We start from the raw sequence: 16,205 nt of genomic DNA on the forward strand, positions 1-16,205 counted from the left end.
TGAAGCAGCAACTGAGATCAGGGTCCTATTGTGGTAGGTGCTGCCCAAGCACAAAGTTCCCGCCCTCAAGAGCTGTCAAGCTAACTAGGCAAGACACCCCTCAGGGTGGGAGAGGTAGGGGTGGCAGAGGGTACGTCTGCACTGCACAGAAAAACCGGGGCACTGGGTCTCAGAGCCCAGGACAATTTACATGGCTCGAGGGGCTGGGGCTGCTGGGCTAAAATTAGCAAGGTAGACATCCCCGCCTGGGCTCTGAACCCTGGCGAGGAGGGAAAGTCTCGGAGTCTGGGCTCCAGCCCAAGCAGGAACTTCTACGCTGCTATTTTTAGTTCCACAGCCCCAGCCCAGGTCAATCGAGACTCGGTGCTGCTGGTTTTTCTTTGCAATGTAGACATACGCACAGGGAGGGGAAGGTCTTGCCCAGAGTCACCCAGCCAGGTCACTTGGCCAGGAATTGGTCTCCTGAGTCCTAGTTGAGTGTCCAAGCCACCGGACTTCAGCTTTGTAGACTAGTGAAGAGTCAGAAAATAGAGTTGAACTAAACGGTCCATTTTCAGCATGGCAGAGGGCTAGTAGTAGTGGGGTGCCCCAGCATGGTCGGGGGGGCCTGGCAGTGTGGTATTTATTAGTGCTCTGGGAAGGAGGTGAGCACGTTTGCAGATGACACAATGACTGAGGCTAGCCAAAACGAGAGAAGCAGCTGAGGAACATCAGAGAGACCCACCAAGGCTAGATCGGTGCGATAATAGCTGAAATACAATGCCAGCAAATGCAAGGGAATGCACATTGGAAAGAAACGTTTGAATGACTCCTACACATTGCTGGATTCTCACCTAGAAAAATCCAGGCATCTTTGGGGATGGCTCAGTGGGTGCTCAGTGGTCAAAAAGGCATACAACCGGACAGGAAAAAGAAACTTTGGAATCAAACTGAATACAGCAAATATTATAATGGTATTCTATAAATCCATGGTATAGCCTCCCCTGGAATACTGTCTTCAGACAGAGTCACCTTTCAAAAGAAGACAGTGGAAATAGTGGGTGTTCAGAGATTGGTGATGAAAATTATTAGCGATGTGGAGAGACTTCTGTCTGGCTTAGCGAAGGGAGGAATGAGAGGAGACATGATGGAGATGTACCAAATAGTGGATGGTTTGTAAATCGGGCACTGCTCTTTACTCATTCTCCTAATACAAGAGCCAGGGGATATACAGGGAAATCTGAAAGATAACAAATTGTAAGCTGATAAAAGAAAATGTGTATTTGTTTTTATGCAGTGCAGTTAATCTGTGGAACCCACTGCTGCAAGATATGATTGAGACCCAGAGTGTAGTGAGATTAAGATTAGGGTTTGCTGTATGTGAGACAGTGGTGAAAACACTTGGGCCCTGTCTATACTTGTGCTTACACCAGTGTTAGCACCAGTGCAATTCTCCCTGTGGTAGAGAATGACACACCTGCAACATAAAGCCATAAGACGTAATAAGGGGGCAGCCCTGTACCTGTCTGATTAAATAAACTGGACTGCTCATCACCTGGCTTTGTGGTATGAAAGAGAAAGCAGGCCCTTTAAAAATAATGTTTTTGGACACAATAACGAATAATTATTTGTACAAACCTTGTTTACGACTGGAAAAAGACCAGCCTTAAACTAGATTGTGGATTTATACTGGGTGAAAAGTGAAGGGCTTGGCTGGATTTCGTAGTTTAAATACCCCTCAAAGGCATAATTTTTACTTGTATCTAGCTTGCAAACTGAGCCTGATTTAAAGTGGTGGGCTCCGAGCCAGAGGAAAGACCCGATCTGGGGTTAGTCTGAGAGCTGTGTCACTCTGGAGGGTTTGCAACAATACATTAGTATTTGAGATTAAATCCCCATCATGAGAAATAGCAAACAGCTGAACTGTAGCCTGACCTTAATCTGCCTGGAGATGGGTTTATTCATCCACCCCCCACCCCACCCCGTTTGTTTACAATAGGGCATTTCCCCGGGTCTGGGAGGGGAGGGGGTGTTGTAGGAAATTGGAGAAGTTCTTTGATTCTTTGCAAACTAAGCTCTAGAACATCCGTCCGTGTGTCCTTTTCAGGGAGGTGACCAGAGAGATTTAGGGCTGGAGGAAGCTCTAATAGCCTCCTTCCTCGCATCACCCAGCTGAAATCATGGTCTAGGGGCTCAGTGTAACCATGCTAGGCACATTTCCTTATCGTTCAAATGGAGGGTTATGTAGCAGTAGAGTGGACAATGTAACTAAATGCAAATCAGCATCTCTGTAGGAGAAGGGGATATGTAGACTAAAACCCAGCCCTCTAAACCCAAGCTCCGGGAATGGTCTTGTCAGCTGATGTCAATTGACCGAAGGGCAGGTAAAACCTTTTTCCATTTCCCAGATAACATCCTGTCAGATTCATCCCAGTCTATCAAGTGACACATTTGCTTAGCACAACCTGCAGGGTCCTCACACCACTGCAAACGGAGAACTCTAGGCGAGTGGAGGTTTTGGAGTGAGGGATCAGAGTTAAAATATCTCCCAACAGTCCCACAAACTACCCTGCAAAGCAGCGAGGACTCCCAACACCTCAGACTCGTGGATTAGTTTGAGCCAAGACCCAGGGTGTGTCACACTGCAGTGTAGACACTTCCTACATTGATGGAAAGGATTTTTCCACTGATGTAACTAGTCTCCAAACTCAGGCAGACTCATAAGAACTTAATCATGTCCACACTGGGTCAGACCAACCTGGGCGTTGGGGAGCTCTTTGCATCACACTCATCTAGCCCAGCAGCCTGTCTCTGACAGTGGCCAGCACCAGGGAATGAACAGAACAGGGCGATTTCCAGTGATCCATCCAGTCCCAGCCTCTGGCAGTCGGAGGTTTAGGGACACCCAGAGCATGGGGGTGGGGCCCTGACCACTTTGGCTAATAGCCATTGATGGACCTGTCCTCCATGAACGTATCTCATTCTTTTTTGAACCCAGTGATACTTTTGGCCTTCACAGCATCCCCTGGCAACGTGTCGAGCAGCTTGAACCAGAGACCTAATTGACCTAAAGACTCGATTCAAAGCCTGGGGGTCTGGTTTGTAAAGTTGCAGATCAGTCACAGCTCCTATTTGATTTCAGCGTTTGCAGGGGCTGCCCAGCACCATTTGCAGGCCCGCTGAGTTACCAATGTTTTCAGCCCGAGAACTAGTTCCCATTTGTTCTTCATGAGATGCGTAGCTTAGAGACATGGCTCCTTCCTCTTTGGGCAGCCGTTGAGTGCAACCTCCATCCAGAGCCATGGTGTCAAATCATAGAATATCAGGGTTGGAAGGAGCCTCAGGAGGTCGTCTAGTCCAACCCCCTGCTCAGAGCAGGAGCTATCCCCAATTTTTGCCCCAGCTCCCTAAATGGCCCCCTCAAGGATTGAACTCACAACCCTGGGGTTAGCAGGCCAATGCTCAAACCACTGAGCTATCCCTCCCCCTGAAGGAGGAGCTGTTCTTGAACTCAGTTCTCACAGGCCACCAGTCCTGGCAGGCCAGTGTCCACGTAACCAGCACCGGCACTGCGCCCCCCACCCCCCGGCAGCACTGATCAGCGTCGGCAGTCGCCATCTCAGCTGACACACCAGTGGCTCGCTGGGCCGCGGACTCGATTGAGTCTGGTGCCCGTTGAGGTGGTTTCTGCACATGTGCTGCAGAGGCTGAGCGAGCCTGTCCTGGAGCCCTGGTCAGTGGGTGTCCAGAGAGCCCAGCTGCCTCTGATGGCCTAAGCACTCAGCAAACCAGGAGGTGGTTTGTGAAACATTTGCCTTTGTGCATGGTAGCAGGAGGAGTGCAGATTGGTTCTCCCGCAGCCAGCCACCTAGCCAAACCAGAGTGATAGCATTGCCTTATGTTGCCATACGGTCAGAACCGGGCACTGTCTGTAGGAGCGTCCTGCTGGTTAAGAGAATGGAGCGACCTCTCTCTGAGTCCTTCCCCTGGGGCCAGGCAGGACACAGCCCCCTCAACCAGGGCCACAGATGTTAAAATGATTTTGGCCAAGAGGGCAAAGTGTCAACATCTGCATTCATTTCTCTTCACTCCAGTTCATGTCTTGCCCAAGAGCCGTCACCTTGAGCCTATTGGACAGCTGGGCTTTGAGTTGCTAATTAATCCTTGGGGGAGGATTGCAGGCTGAATAACGGGGATCTGGTCCAGCATGCAGCAGAGGGCCTGTGATCTGCGAGCTGCACAGCTCTCGGATGCTGACTGCTGGCTGGCAGGTTGCCATTGGTGCGGAGCACTGAGCTACCAATGTGATACCGACACCGAAGTCAGATAGGACCCAGGAGAAGATGCTCCAGAGAGCCTCTGTCCCCTGTTGACATCCAGTGCTTAAAATCAGATGAAGACATGACCTGAGGGGAAGTGGTGAGGCTGCAGCCGGGAACCATGTGACTAACTTGACTTGCATGCATTCCACACACTGGAGTGTCTGAGACAGCTGGGAAAGCCCAAGGCTGGGGTAGCTCCAGGCCTCCTGGATTTCTCTGAGATCAGTGCTAACTCGTTGCATTAATAAGAACATTTTTCACCCAGAATTGCCATACAGACCACGTGCGGAAAGAGATGCAGGCAACACTTTGGCCTCCTTGGCCTGGCACATCAGTAGAAGCATCTGTGAGATGCGGTCTCCTCTGGGGTAGAATGTAGCAGCTGTTCTGCAGTGAACGACAATGCTGCGCCATAGGGTAGGACGGGAAGGGACAGAAAATATTGTATCCGGTTGACTCTGCAAGGGAGACATGTGTAGGAATGTAATTACCCCAGGTGGGGTTGACAGCAGGGTTTTGCCCTTTTTATACCCCTGCAATACCATTCCAGTCAGTGGGGGTGCAAGCGTGTACAGAGAGCAACATTTGGCTCTCCTGGGAGCCAGGGCTAACAGCCCTGGTCTAATGAAACATGTCATTTGATCTTAACAGTCACAAATGCTCACAGCTTTGGTTTTGCATCTCATCTAAAAGACAGCATCTGCAGCCTCTTAGCGCTGTGCTGGGGCGTCGGTTCGATAGCAACTCAGGGAAGAGCACCACTGGCCTGTATCGCTACCATCACCACCCTCGTTTTTTCTTTTGCCGGGGCAAGTGGGCTCCTGTCCAGCCTGTGAGCTTTCCAAGTGTCACAACCCTGGAGAACTTTGCCTCCAGGACACAAACTCCAAGTGTCTCTGCTGAGGCCTGGGGACTTTGGGGGATTAAAACAAAAATAAATCAAATCTCCTTTTAGAATAGTTGAATGCAAATGGCCCGAAGAACAGTGGCAGATGAAATCCTGCTCTAGCTTTAAACCAGTGGGAATGTGTGCAGGATCAGAATCCAGTTGCTCTGTGGAGAGGCAGACTCACCGGCTTACAGGGTGGTTTTGAGCTTGCTTTGATGTGTAGTTCAAACAGTAGATTTGTCCTGGCAGACAGAAGTCCTGTTGAACAGACAGTCAGGCTCCCCCACCTCTTGAGGTTATAATTTAGCTTCATTATGGAGGAGTTTTACTGGAATTTTTTTTTTTTTAAAGCTTCCAAATCTGCCTTCTGGGCTCTGTAGATTTCCCTGCAATGGGCTGTTGATGCTGTTCCCAGCTTTCATTGCTGGTAGGAGGATGGAGGTGTTAGCTAAGCCAGCTAGCTGAAGCCAGATCACGCTGAATCATTTTTCCATGCGCATGTGGGTTTGTGTGTCGTTTTCTCTTCCCCATAGGGGCCCTGTGGGTGTGCGTCGTGTTAAATCCGCACTGCAAGCTGGAAGAGAAATCGTGCTGGCTCCGGCAGCTCCGGAAGTGGGGCGACATGGACGTGTGCCCGTTGGAGGACGGCAGTTACGGCAACGAGCTTCCCAACATCACCAACGCGCTGACGCAGAGCTCAAATCACAGCCAAGGTGAGTCAGGACTGCCCAGCTGGGAGGGCTTCACTGAGCCGTCTCCAGCAGGATCTCACCAGATGTGTTTCCCTTGGTTCACCTGCAGTTGGCATCAGCTGGATATAAAGGTAACAGAGGTACAGGCAAGATAAAAATCTCACTACAGAAAATTCCTTGTCCTGCGTTGAATTGTTTTTTGCCTGTATCAATGCACTGTACAAAAAATAGCCATACAGGCTGAGTGCAGCATGATAGCTGCGCTAGAATGGGTACATGCTTTAAAGTACGGGTGCTGGGATTTTTGAGAACTCATCATTAGCCTCAACTCCACTTCCATTGAAGTCAATGGGCATTTTACCATTGATTTCGTTAGGAGTGGAGTTAGGCCAGTGGCAAATGCATTTGAAAGTCTCCTCCCAGAACAAATGTCATAGAATCATAGAATATCAGGGTTGGAAGGGACCCCAGAAGGTCATCTAGTCCAACCCCCTGCTCAAAGCAGGACCAATTCCCAGTTAAATCATCCCAGCCAGGGCTTTGTCAAGCCTGACCTTAAAAACCTCTAAGGAAGGAGATTCTACCACCTCCCTAGGTAACGCATTCCAGTGTTTCACCACCCTCTTAGTGAAAAAGTTTTTCCTAATATCCAATCTAAACCTCCCCCACTGCAACTTGAGACCATTACTCCTCGTTCTGTCATCTGCTACCATTGAGAACAGTCTAGAGCCATCCTCTTTGGAACCCCCTTTCAGGTAGTTGAAAGCAGCTATCAAATCCCCCCTCATTCTTCTCTTCTGCAGGCTAAACAATCCCAGCTCCCTCAGCCTCTCCTCATAAGTTATGTGTTCCAGTCCCCTAATCATTTTTGTTGCCCTTCGCTGGACTCTCTCCAATTTATCCACATCCTTCTTGTAGTGTGGGGCCCAAAACTGGACACAGTACTCCAGATGAGGCCTCACCAATGTCGAATAGAGGGGAACGATCACGTCCCTCGATCTGCTCGCTATGCCCCTACCTATACATCCCAAAATGCCATTGGCCTTCTTGGCAACAAGGGCACGCTGCTGACTCATATCCAGCTTCTCGTCCACTGTCACCCCTAGGTCCTTTTCCGCAGAACTGCTGCCTAGCCATTCGGTCCCTAGTCTGTAGCTGTGCATTGGGTTCTTCCGTCCTAAGTGCAGGACCCTGCACTTATCCTTATTGAACCTCATCAGATTTCTTTTGGCCCAATCCTCCAATTTGTCTAGGTCTTTCTGTATCCTATCCCTCCCCTCCAGCGTATCTACCACTCCTCCCAGTTTAGTATCATCCGCAAATTTGCTGAGAGTGCAATCCACACCATCCTCCAGATCATTTATGAAGATATTGAACAAAACCGGCCCCAGGACCGACCCTTGGGGTACTCCACTTGATACCGGCTGCCAACTAGATATGGAGCCATTGATCACTACCCGTTGAGCCCGACAATCTAGCCAGCTTTCTACCCACCTTGTAGTGCATTCATCCAGCCCATACTTCCTTAACTTGCTGACAAGAATACTGTGGGAGACCGTGTCAAAAGCTTTGCTAAAGTCAAGAAACAATACATCCACTGCTTTCCCTTCATCCACAGAACCAGTAATCTCATCATAAAAGGCGATTAGATTCGTCAGGCATGACCTTCCCTTGGTGAATCCATGCTGGCTGTTCCTGATCACTTTCCTCTCATGCAAGTGCTTCAGGATTGATTCTTTGAGGACCTGCTCCATGATTTTTCCAGGGACTGAAGTGAGGCTGACTGGCCTGTAGTTCCCAGGATCGTCCTTCTTCCCTTTTTTAAAGATTGGCACTACATTAGCCTTTTTCCAGTCATCCGGGACTTCCCCGGTTCGCCATGAGTTTTCAAAGATAATGGCCAATGGCTCTACAATCACAGCCGCCAATTCCTTCAGCACTCTCGGATGCAACTCGTCCGGCCCCATGGGCTTGTGCACGTCCAGCTTTTCTAAATAGTCCCTAACCACCTCTATCTCCACAGAGGGCTGGCCATCTCTTCCCCATTTTGCGATGCCCAGCGTAGCAGTCTGGGAGCTGACCTTGTTAGTGAAAACAGAAGCAAAAAAAGCATTGAGTACATTAGCTTTTTCCACATCCTCTGTCACTAGTTTGCCTCCCTCATTCAGTAAGGGGCCCACACTTTCCTTGGCTTTCTTCTTGTTGCCAACATACCTGAAGAAACCCTTCTTGTTACTCTTGACATCTCCTAGAGGATGACATCTCCATGTCCTAGAGGAGAGAGTTCTACCAGCTGCAGGCAGAGGGCACAGGAGCCCGATGTCTGGTCTGGATGCTGCCCAAGATACACACTAAGTTGGATGCAGGCTGCAACATAAACCTTGACTTCAACTTGGAAGAGGCTCATTTTGCTTCCTGCTCTGTGCTCAGACCCTGAAACGAGGCTGGTCAGTTTCACAGCCCGTTCCCATGTTCAAGTAGGAAGCTGCTGTAGAAAAATTTTCAATAGAAAATATTGTCTTCACTGGCATTAATTTTAAATGTTCATGAAAAAGTTCTGTTCTGTTCTACCTGGTTGTGAAAGAACCTAAAGATTTGACCTAAACTCCTTGACAGTGTCCCTTCAATGCCGCCAGCGCTCTGTGAATTTAGATTCAAGGGAGCAGTTGAAAAAGTGAGACAGGAATCCACTTCTGTGTGAATGTAAGTGAAGTTGAGCTCTGAAACCCTTGATGTAATATTTCCACAAGTGGGAGGAATTAGCTGATGTCGTAGAGACCTTGCCAGTCACCATTTTTTAAACCAGTTGTTTAATCTGACTTAATGCTCTTATATTTAGATTTTCGCTTGTGCCTTTCAGTAGCTAAGTTATTAACCTGGGCTACTGATTGCAGCGCAAGTGCAGAGCACGAATCAAGCAGCTTATTTGTGGGAATGTTCATTAGCACTAAAAGATTTTCTCAGACCCTGGCAAAGCGCTCGATCCCTGTAATTGTAATCACCTTTTTTTTCTTTGCTCAAAATAGACCTTAATTGAAACATGCGGTTCTGGCGATGTCTGCATCTGCTGCTCTGTAATTGGTCTCTGTGTATTTGATGCAGCCAATATGGAAAGGGGGAGGGAAGCAGCGATGTTGCGAAGTAAGCTTCCCTCTTCTGGGTGTAATTAGTTTTTAAGCCTTCCCCACTAATCATGAAGTCCCCCAGCTGACACCCCACTAGCCCGTTCCAGCTAAGCTCAGAACCAGATGTGCTCTCAACTTGCTAGACCTTTGTGTCTTAAATGCACTTTGTCAAGGACCATCTTAATTTAAAACAGGCTTAGCGACACTTGGCATTACGCTGGGGAGCAACCTGGCCTCCTGATCTGCGCACAGACCTGGGAGTCAGGACTCCTGCATGTGGTTCCCACCTCTGCTGCTGTCTCACTGGGTGACCTGGGCGAGTCCCGCGAGCTCGCTGGGCCAGATTTGGAAAGGTATCAAAAGCTGCAGATGGGTACCCAGTGGAGTGTCAAAAGCAGCGAAGTATCTGTCTGCATCTTTAGGCACCCAAATACCTTCCAAAATGTGGTCTGCGGTTTCCCCAACATTAAAATAGGGCTGATAGATTCCAAGGCCAGAGGGGACCGTTGGGGTCATTTTGTCTGACCTCCTGTAGATCACAAAGCATTGACCCACCTCCCAGCAGGGTTAGGAGGTTCATGCATGTAAAACACTTGGAAGATGTAAATTCCAAGAACCCCAATGGTTGCCATGAGGTTTTAGTGTTTTGATTCCTGTAAGATAATGTGTTTGTAACCTAAACTGATTCCTGAAATATTCCTCCGAAACCAGTTCTGCGGCCTAGACTTGCTCTGGCTCTCTGGGGATGAGCATATGTTTGTTTTCCAGCTCTGTCCATTCCACTTCAGAAGTCAATCTGAGCTGCTAGTTGCCTTTGTTTCCTGATGGAAGCAAGTTCGGTCTGTTTATCTAGCCTGCCATAAGCTGCCCAGCGTTGGAGCAGAGCTGCACAGTGCTCCTCCGGTACTTCCCAGCATTCCTCCTCTGACCCCCAGCAGCCCTAGCCAGGAAGGGATGTAGCATGACAGAAATTGAAGCCTGGAACAGCCAGGCCTGCCCCAATCCCTCTTTCATCAGGGAATAGCTTGCTACCAGTGCTTGGATTGGTCCCCAGCGTCACTTCTGTCTTGTGGTGAAACAGATCTCTGTTACAGGTCATGGTGATCACTGAAATAGACGGATCCCTTGCTGATTCCCTGCTCTGTTCATTCCCCCTGGGGCATCTGGCACCGGTCACTGTCGGAAGACAGGAGACTGGGCTAGATGGACCTTTGGTCTGACCCAGTAGGGCCGTTCTTACGTTCTTAGTGTCAGGACTGGGATTCAGACTCAGACATTTTTGGTTCCAGACTCGTGATCAGACCATTGCGTTCCACTGCCGACCGTGGTACGGCCCAGAGCTTGTGACTTCAGGTGGAGGCTTTGTAGTGGGTTCGGTTCTACAATAGGATGTGCTGGTTTGATCCAAGCAGTCTTCAGCTTGGCTAAACGGAGCGGTTGACGTGCTAGGCCATGTAGCTTCCATCTGTATTAAAGATGAAGGGGGCTGCAGACTGGGGCAGAACCCAAGGACTGCCACAAACCTTCCGAATGGGCCCTGGCCCCTTCTGGCCTGACACGCCGCTGACATCTCCTCGAGCGGTGTGGCATGTGGTTCAGGAAGCTGGTCTGCCCCCATTTCCGGCAGCTCCGCGGAGCCTGTGGCCGAAGAGCGGACAAGCTCTTGCCAAGAGGAGATTAGAGCCATCTGATGGGGGCTCTGTTTGTGCACAGAGCCGAGTGGAGGGTGGAGTGGAGCCCCTCGGAGCTGAGTGCTGGGGTGGCGAAGGTCTGTTAGCTGGGTGGTGCGCTGTTCTGAAGGCCGGGGAGTTGAACCGGCCGCTGAGCGGGGGACGCTGAGCGCTGTTTTCTTTGCAGACTCCCTGGCAAGGCCGAGACGGACAGTGTTCACCCGCGCCATCGAGGGCTGCGACCTGCACTGGCAGGACAGCCACTTGCAGCGGATAATCAGCAGCGACTTCTACGTGTCCCCTTCGTACCAGCGGGAGGGTGAGAGCCTCCTCTTCAATTCGCAAGGACAGCCACTGTGGCTAGGTAACCCATCCCCCTTCGACCGTCTGCGCTCTGTGTGTGTCGCTGGGGGCCTGAGTGTAATGCCTTTTGCAATCACCCCGAGCATGGGGACCCCAAGGGCCGAGGGCTGGGGACGGGTGTGGAAGAGGATGTGCAGCTTGAGTTGCAGTCAGTGCAGTGCCCATCCCCTGGCATCTGGGCACCTGGATCTCCATTGCGAGCAGCGGAACGAAGCTTCCACCATTCCCTGAAAGACGCTGCAGGGGAAGCCAGTCTGGTTCATTTCCTTGTGCACTGCAAGGCTCCTGGAGAGAGACCAGACTGGCATGGCCCCCAGCGCGGTGGGACCCTGGCCAGATCTCATCTCTGGCACTTAGCTAGAAACATCCTTTTCCCAAACCTCACTGGCTCTGGCCTGGGTGAGGTTCGTTAGCCTCAGCATCTCCGTCCAGTGCAACTGCCACCGGGGGTGTGGTGCGGAGGTGGCCTGCCAGCTAGTGGACTTGTACGCTTTGACCATAAAGATCCTGGGTGAAATCATGGCCATGTTAATGTCAAAACTCCCATTGACTTCACTGGAGCCTGGATTCCACCGCAGGATATTGAAACGGTCTTGACATTGGATAAGCAGCTAGGATAGCCTAGAGAGTACCGCCAGGATGTGCCATGCGTCGCGAGCGGCATGTGGCAGAAAATGGCACATGCTTTCGATGGCGTGCATTTGGTTTGTTTTATTGCCGGACGGATCACCCCAGACTCTGAGCCCCGCTGCCCTGGGTCCTTCCCGCCATTCCTCCCAGCTCCTGCAGTCCAAATTCTACGTATCCATCTGCTCCCGGGCCTCAGGAGTGGGGTGAGTGCCCTGGCCTCCAGGGAGCATCCAATGCAGAGTTCTGGTGGTGACATCCTTCATCAGCAGGGCTCCCATGGGGCAGAGTCGACCCCATCACCAGGCTTAGGACAGGTTTTCATCACCCCTGCTTTGGGTGTAAATTGTTGTTCTCCCTCGCAGGCATGTGGGGCTTTGTGACCCATAGCAATTGAGCGGTTTTGTTAAATGCCAGTGCTCGTGAGAGTCAGGCCTCACTTGTGACCTACAGATCTGAAACCAGCTCGTCACCTTGAATACTGTGTCTAGTTCTGGTCAGTCGATCTCAAAACTGAGCTCAGAAATGGGAGGAGGGGCAGAGATGGGTGACAGAATGGGTGATCAGAGCCCTGAAAAGACCTGTGTGTGCAGGGAGAGACTGCAGAAATGAGGCCTGTGTAGTGTAGAGAGATGAGTAAGGGGGGGAAAGGCAGCGCGATATCAAACTGTGGCTGGGATAGAGAGGGTAAATCGGGCTCCCCGTTTGCCCTGTCCCATATCACAAGACCAAGAAAATGAAACAATTCAATGAAACAGGCCCAAGACATAAGTTAAAGACAATCCACATAGTTAACCTGTGGAACTCACTGCCACAAGGCTACCAGCGAGGCCAAGAGCTCCATAGAGAATAAATACGTACATTGGTGTTTATAAAGATCATCACAACATTCCCGGCTAGAGAGGGTGAAAAGGCTCTACGGCCTGATATGCTTTGGAGCATAAACTAGCCATGAACTGACCGAGTTAAGGAAACACCATTGTGGGGAGTTTTTTCCCATAACTGTCTCACTGCAGGGCTCTTTGCACCCTGCTCGGAAGCAGGGGGGCCCCGCTATTGTTAGGGACAGAACACTGGACTAAGAGGGCCACAGTTCCTCGAGACCTCGACTATCAGAGATTGGATAATGGACTCCTCTTGCTTCACACTAGTCTAGTAAAAGGACTTAACAAAGCACATTCTTGTCCACATTACTTTTTTTAATAGCACTGTTGCCTTGATTTTCCATTTTACATCCTCAGCCTCTTTCTGGAGGGTTTCCCAATGCCACGGAAAGCATCTGATTTGTCAGCAACATTTTAATGCTGAATTCAGAGAGAAGGCAAATATTTCACCCATTTAGCAAATAAACAGTAGAGGAAGCCAGTAAGAAATTCTTCTGCAAACCCTGCTGATTTTCACCTATTTTCACATGAGTGGGGTGTGCTCAGTGTAACGTATAAACCTGATTGGGATTTAGAGAGGGACTTTTGTGCAAAGACCCTCTGATGTTTCCTGGAAACAGACGATCCTGCTTCCACAGTTTTAGATTTTCTTCATTTCCAATTTATTTTCTTGCTAGGGACATTGCAGGAACACAAGGTTTTTGTTGTTCACCTTACAGTATGTCATGTCATCTGCTGCTGCTAATTTCTCTCTCAGAGTCATAATCCTCTCCGCAGTCGCTTGTGACTTCAGGTGGGGAATAAGCAGCGGGAGCAGATGAATTTCTAAGCAACTGTGATTCTGTTTTTCATGCAACTGTTCCTAATAATAAACCACCGGGAAAGAGAACAAGAAAATACACAATCGCTACCACTGGTTCCAGCGAGACATCCGGGAGGCAATTTAGAAGCCCAGATTGAAAGTCACGATGCAAAGCACATGCCTGTGTGCAGAAGTTAGGAAAGCTGAAGAATTTTGAGAGGGGAGGAGAAGAGAGATCTCAGCTGAGAGGGTACACCTAGGAATTGTGAAAAGCAGAATCCTTTGTGGATAAATGTAATGCAAACCCGCAATGTTGGTTTGGCACTTAGATACTATGGTGCCTCCTAGATTAGATAAAGCAGAGCTTTGTTTCCTAGGGTACCATCCAGGGCAGGGTCTGGTTATTTATAGCTGCTGTTCCTAGAATGTGGCAGGAACTCCATTAATATTCTTGGCAAGCATCCCCGTATGGAGCATTAGAGGGGCTGATGACGCTAAGGCAGAGAACGGGGGCTGGACTTCCAGGGAAAAAGCTCATCAGAAGCAAGCTGATGGTGCCGGGTGCTTTTCCTTCCTGCAGCAGAGCGCTGTGAATCTCTGTGCTCTTCAGGTTCACGAGTATGCTGCGTTTGACTTTGTTTTGCAGAGCACGTCCCTACAGCGTGTGCACGGGTTGATGCCCTGCGTTCCCATGGGTACCCCAAAGAAGCGCTCCGACTGACTGTTGCCATAATCAATACACTGAGATTGCAGCAGCAAAGGCAGCTGGAAATTTACAAACATCAGAAGAAAGGTATGGGCTGTTCCCAGACTGGCAGACCCAACCCTGGAATCAACCACTGTGCTTGGCCAGTATACTTGGGGCAAATTACAGTGGCCCAGCCTCACTCAGATGCTGCTGAATGCCGAGAGCACGGATGCCACGGAGCTGATCTGTTCTCTGCCGGGGACAGCCAGTGCTGCAGGGTGTTGGATGCAGAGCACTGCCCACCAGAACGCTAGCCCGGTGTGTCTGTCTGATCCCAGCAGCATTTGACACCAGGTTTTCAGATCTGAAAAATGCCCGAATAGCCTTTGATATTGGATCGCTTGGATTGCCATGGCCTGGCCTTGACCCCAGAACGGCATGTCCGGGAGGGGGGGAAGCGTTTGTAGACAGGCCTGTGCCTCCCAGAGACATTCCTGCTGGCGTTCCTGAGTCACGTGCTGCACCTGTGGGAGCAGCACTGCGATCCCGCTTCTCCTTGCGCGGAGCTGAGTCCTGCTGGGTGACTAGTAACCATGGGTCACTGCTCAGGGGACCAGCCCCCAGGGTTTGTAAAATATGTGAACGAGCCGTTTATAGGGCTCCCGTTTATAGGCCTCTCGCACCATGTTTCTCAACCGTTTTGATACCAGGGACCAGCTGGCTGCCTTCCTAAGCTGTGTCCAGGAGCTCTCTGGGCCTGGTTGGTGAGAAACGCTGCTGGAGCACGCTGGTGCCGTTTCTCCCGTGCCTTCCCGCCGGGTGTTGTTTCCAACCTGCGCAGGCCGCTCAGAGAAAATGGAATGAGTCAGTGATCTGCTGCTGCGGCTTCAGGCCTTCCACTTGCCTCGAGAATCCTCAGCGTTTCTGTATTTAACGCTCTGCTTCTGTGCCGTCCCCAGAATTACTGCAGAGAGGAGCCACCACCATCACAAACCTGGAGGGCTGGGTCGGGCACCCTCTGAACCCCGTTGGCTGCTTGTTCCTCACCTTGACGGAGGCTTGTAGATTAGAAGAGGAAAATTGCCTTGAAATTTCAGGTATTCAAGTCTTTCCCCGTCCAGACCAGTGAGTTAAACTTTCAGAGCTCCAGCTTGTCAGCTGCTGAATCCAAGACAGAGCTAACGGCTCCCCTGCTGTCGTACACTTCGGGTCTCCCTCTGTGTTGTCTCCTCAAACTCCCTCCTGGTTGTCCAGCCTCTTCTCATCCCTCCGCTCAGTCTCGCTCGCTCCCAGCTCTCCTGTCTCTCCACTTGCAGAGGAAGAGAAGGTGCCGTGAGGTACCACGACAGGGTCAGAGTTCAGTCTGTTTAGCCTACCAGAAGGTTCAGGGGTGGGTTGATCACAGCCTGTAAGTACCTACGTGGGGAACAAATATCTAACAATGGGCTCTGCCGTCTAGCAGAGGAAGGTCTGACAGGATCCAGTGGCTGGGAGCTGAAGCGAGACAAACTCGGACGGGAAATAGGGCATCGGTTTTTAACAGTGAGAGTCATTAACCAGTTGAACAATTTCCCCAGGAAATTGCAGTGGAGTCTCCATCCCTGACCGTTTGTAAAGCCCGACGGGATGTTTCTCTAAAAGCTCTGCCCTGGAGTTATTTGGGGGGAGGTCTCTGGCCTGTGCTGTAGAGGAGGTCAGAGGAGATGGCACAACCATCCTGGCCTGGGAATCTGTGAACTGTCATGCAGAGAGGGAGAACGTGGTGCCAGGCTGCGGCAGTCAGATGACAGAGGAACAGCCACGCCCCAGAGTTGTGCGAGGTCGCCCCGGGACACGTGGCCCTTCTAGCAAGTTGCGTGGCGTTGCTCCATGGCACGTTGAACGTGTTCTTGTCCAACTTGGCTTGTTTCCCCATGGCTGGTAAAAGTGGGGAGGACACTCATGGCCTGGCCTGTTGCGTTGGCACGTGGAGTCAGAACTGTGAGGGTCAGGCTGGGTTTTCCGTCAGTCAAACGAGCAACGCCAAGCCACTCCCACAGCAGCCGAGCGCCGGGTCAGAAATGCAGGTCAGTGTCCTCCCACGCGGGCTCGCTCCTTTGGGCTCGATCTCTGCGGAGCCGAGCATAAGCAATGAGAGAACCCAGGCACTGGGTGTGGGGGCGGG

The 16,205-nt window shown here is 50.7% G+C and overlaps 1 protein-coding gene across 1 annotated transcript in view; it reads left to right on the forward strand.

Annotated features, from left to right (window-relative positions):
- The window catches only part of ZSWIM5 (zinc finger SWIM-type containing 5), a 153,630-nt gene that overhangs the window by 123,311 nt on the left and 14,114 nt on the right, over window positions 1–16,205 (forward strand). Inside the window, exons 5-8 of the mRNA XM_048860517.2 lie at window positions 5,724–5,903; window positions 10,865–11,041; window positions 14,000–14,146; window positions 15,001–15,138. Of these exons, the coding sequence (XP_048716474.2) occupies window positions 5,724–5,903; window positions 10,865–11,041; window positions 14,000–14,146; window positions 15,001–15,138 (642 nt within the window). The remainder of the gene's footprint in view (window positions 1–5,723; window positions 5,904–10,864; window positions 11,042–13,999; window positions 14,147–15,000; window positions 15,139–16,205) is intronic.

Source organism: Caretta caretta, chromosome 8, assembly GCF_965140235.1.
Source record: "Caretta caretta isolate rCarCar2 chromosome 8, rCarCar1.hap1, whole genome shotgun sequence".
Taxonomy (NCBI): domain Eukaryota; kingdom Metazoa; phylum Chordata; order Testudines; family Cheloniidae; genus Caretta; species Caretta caretta.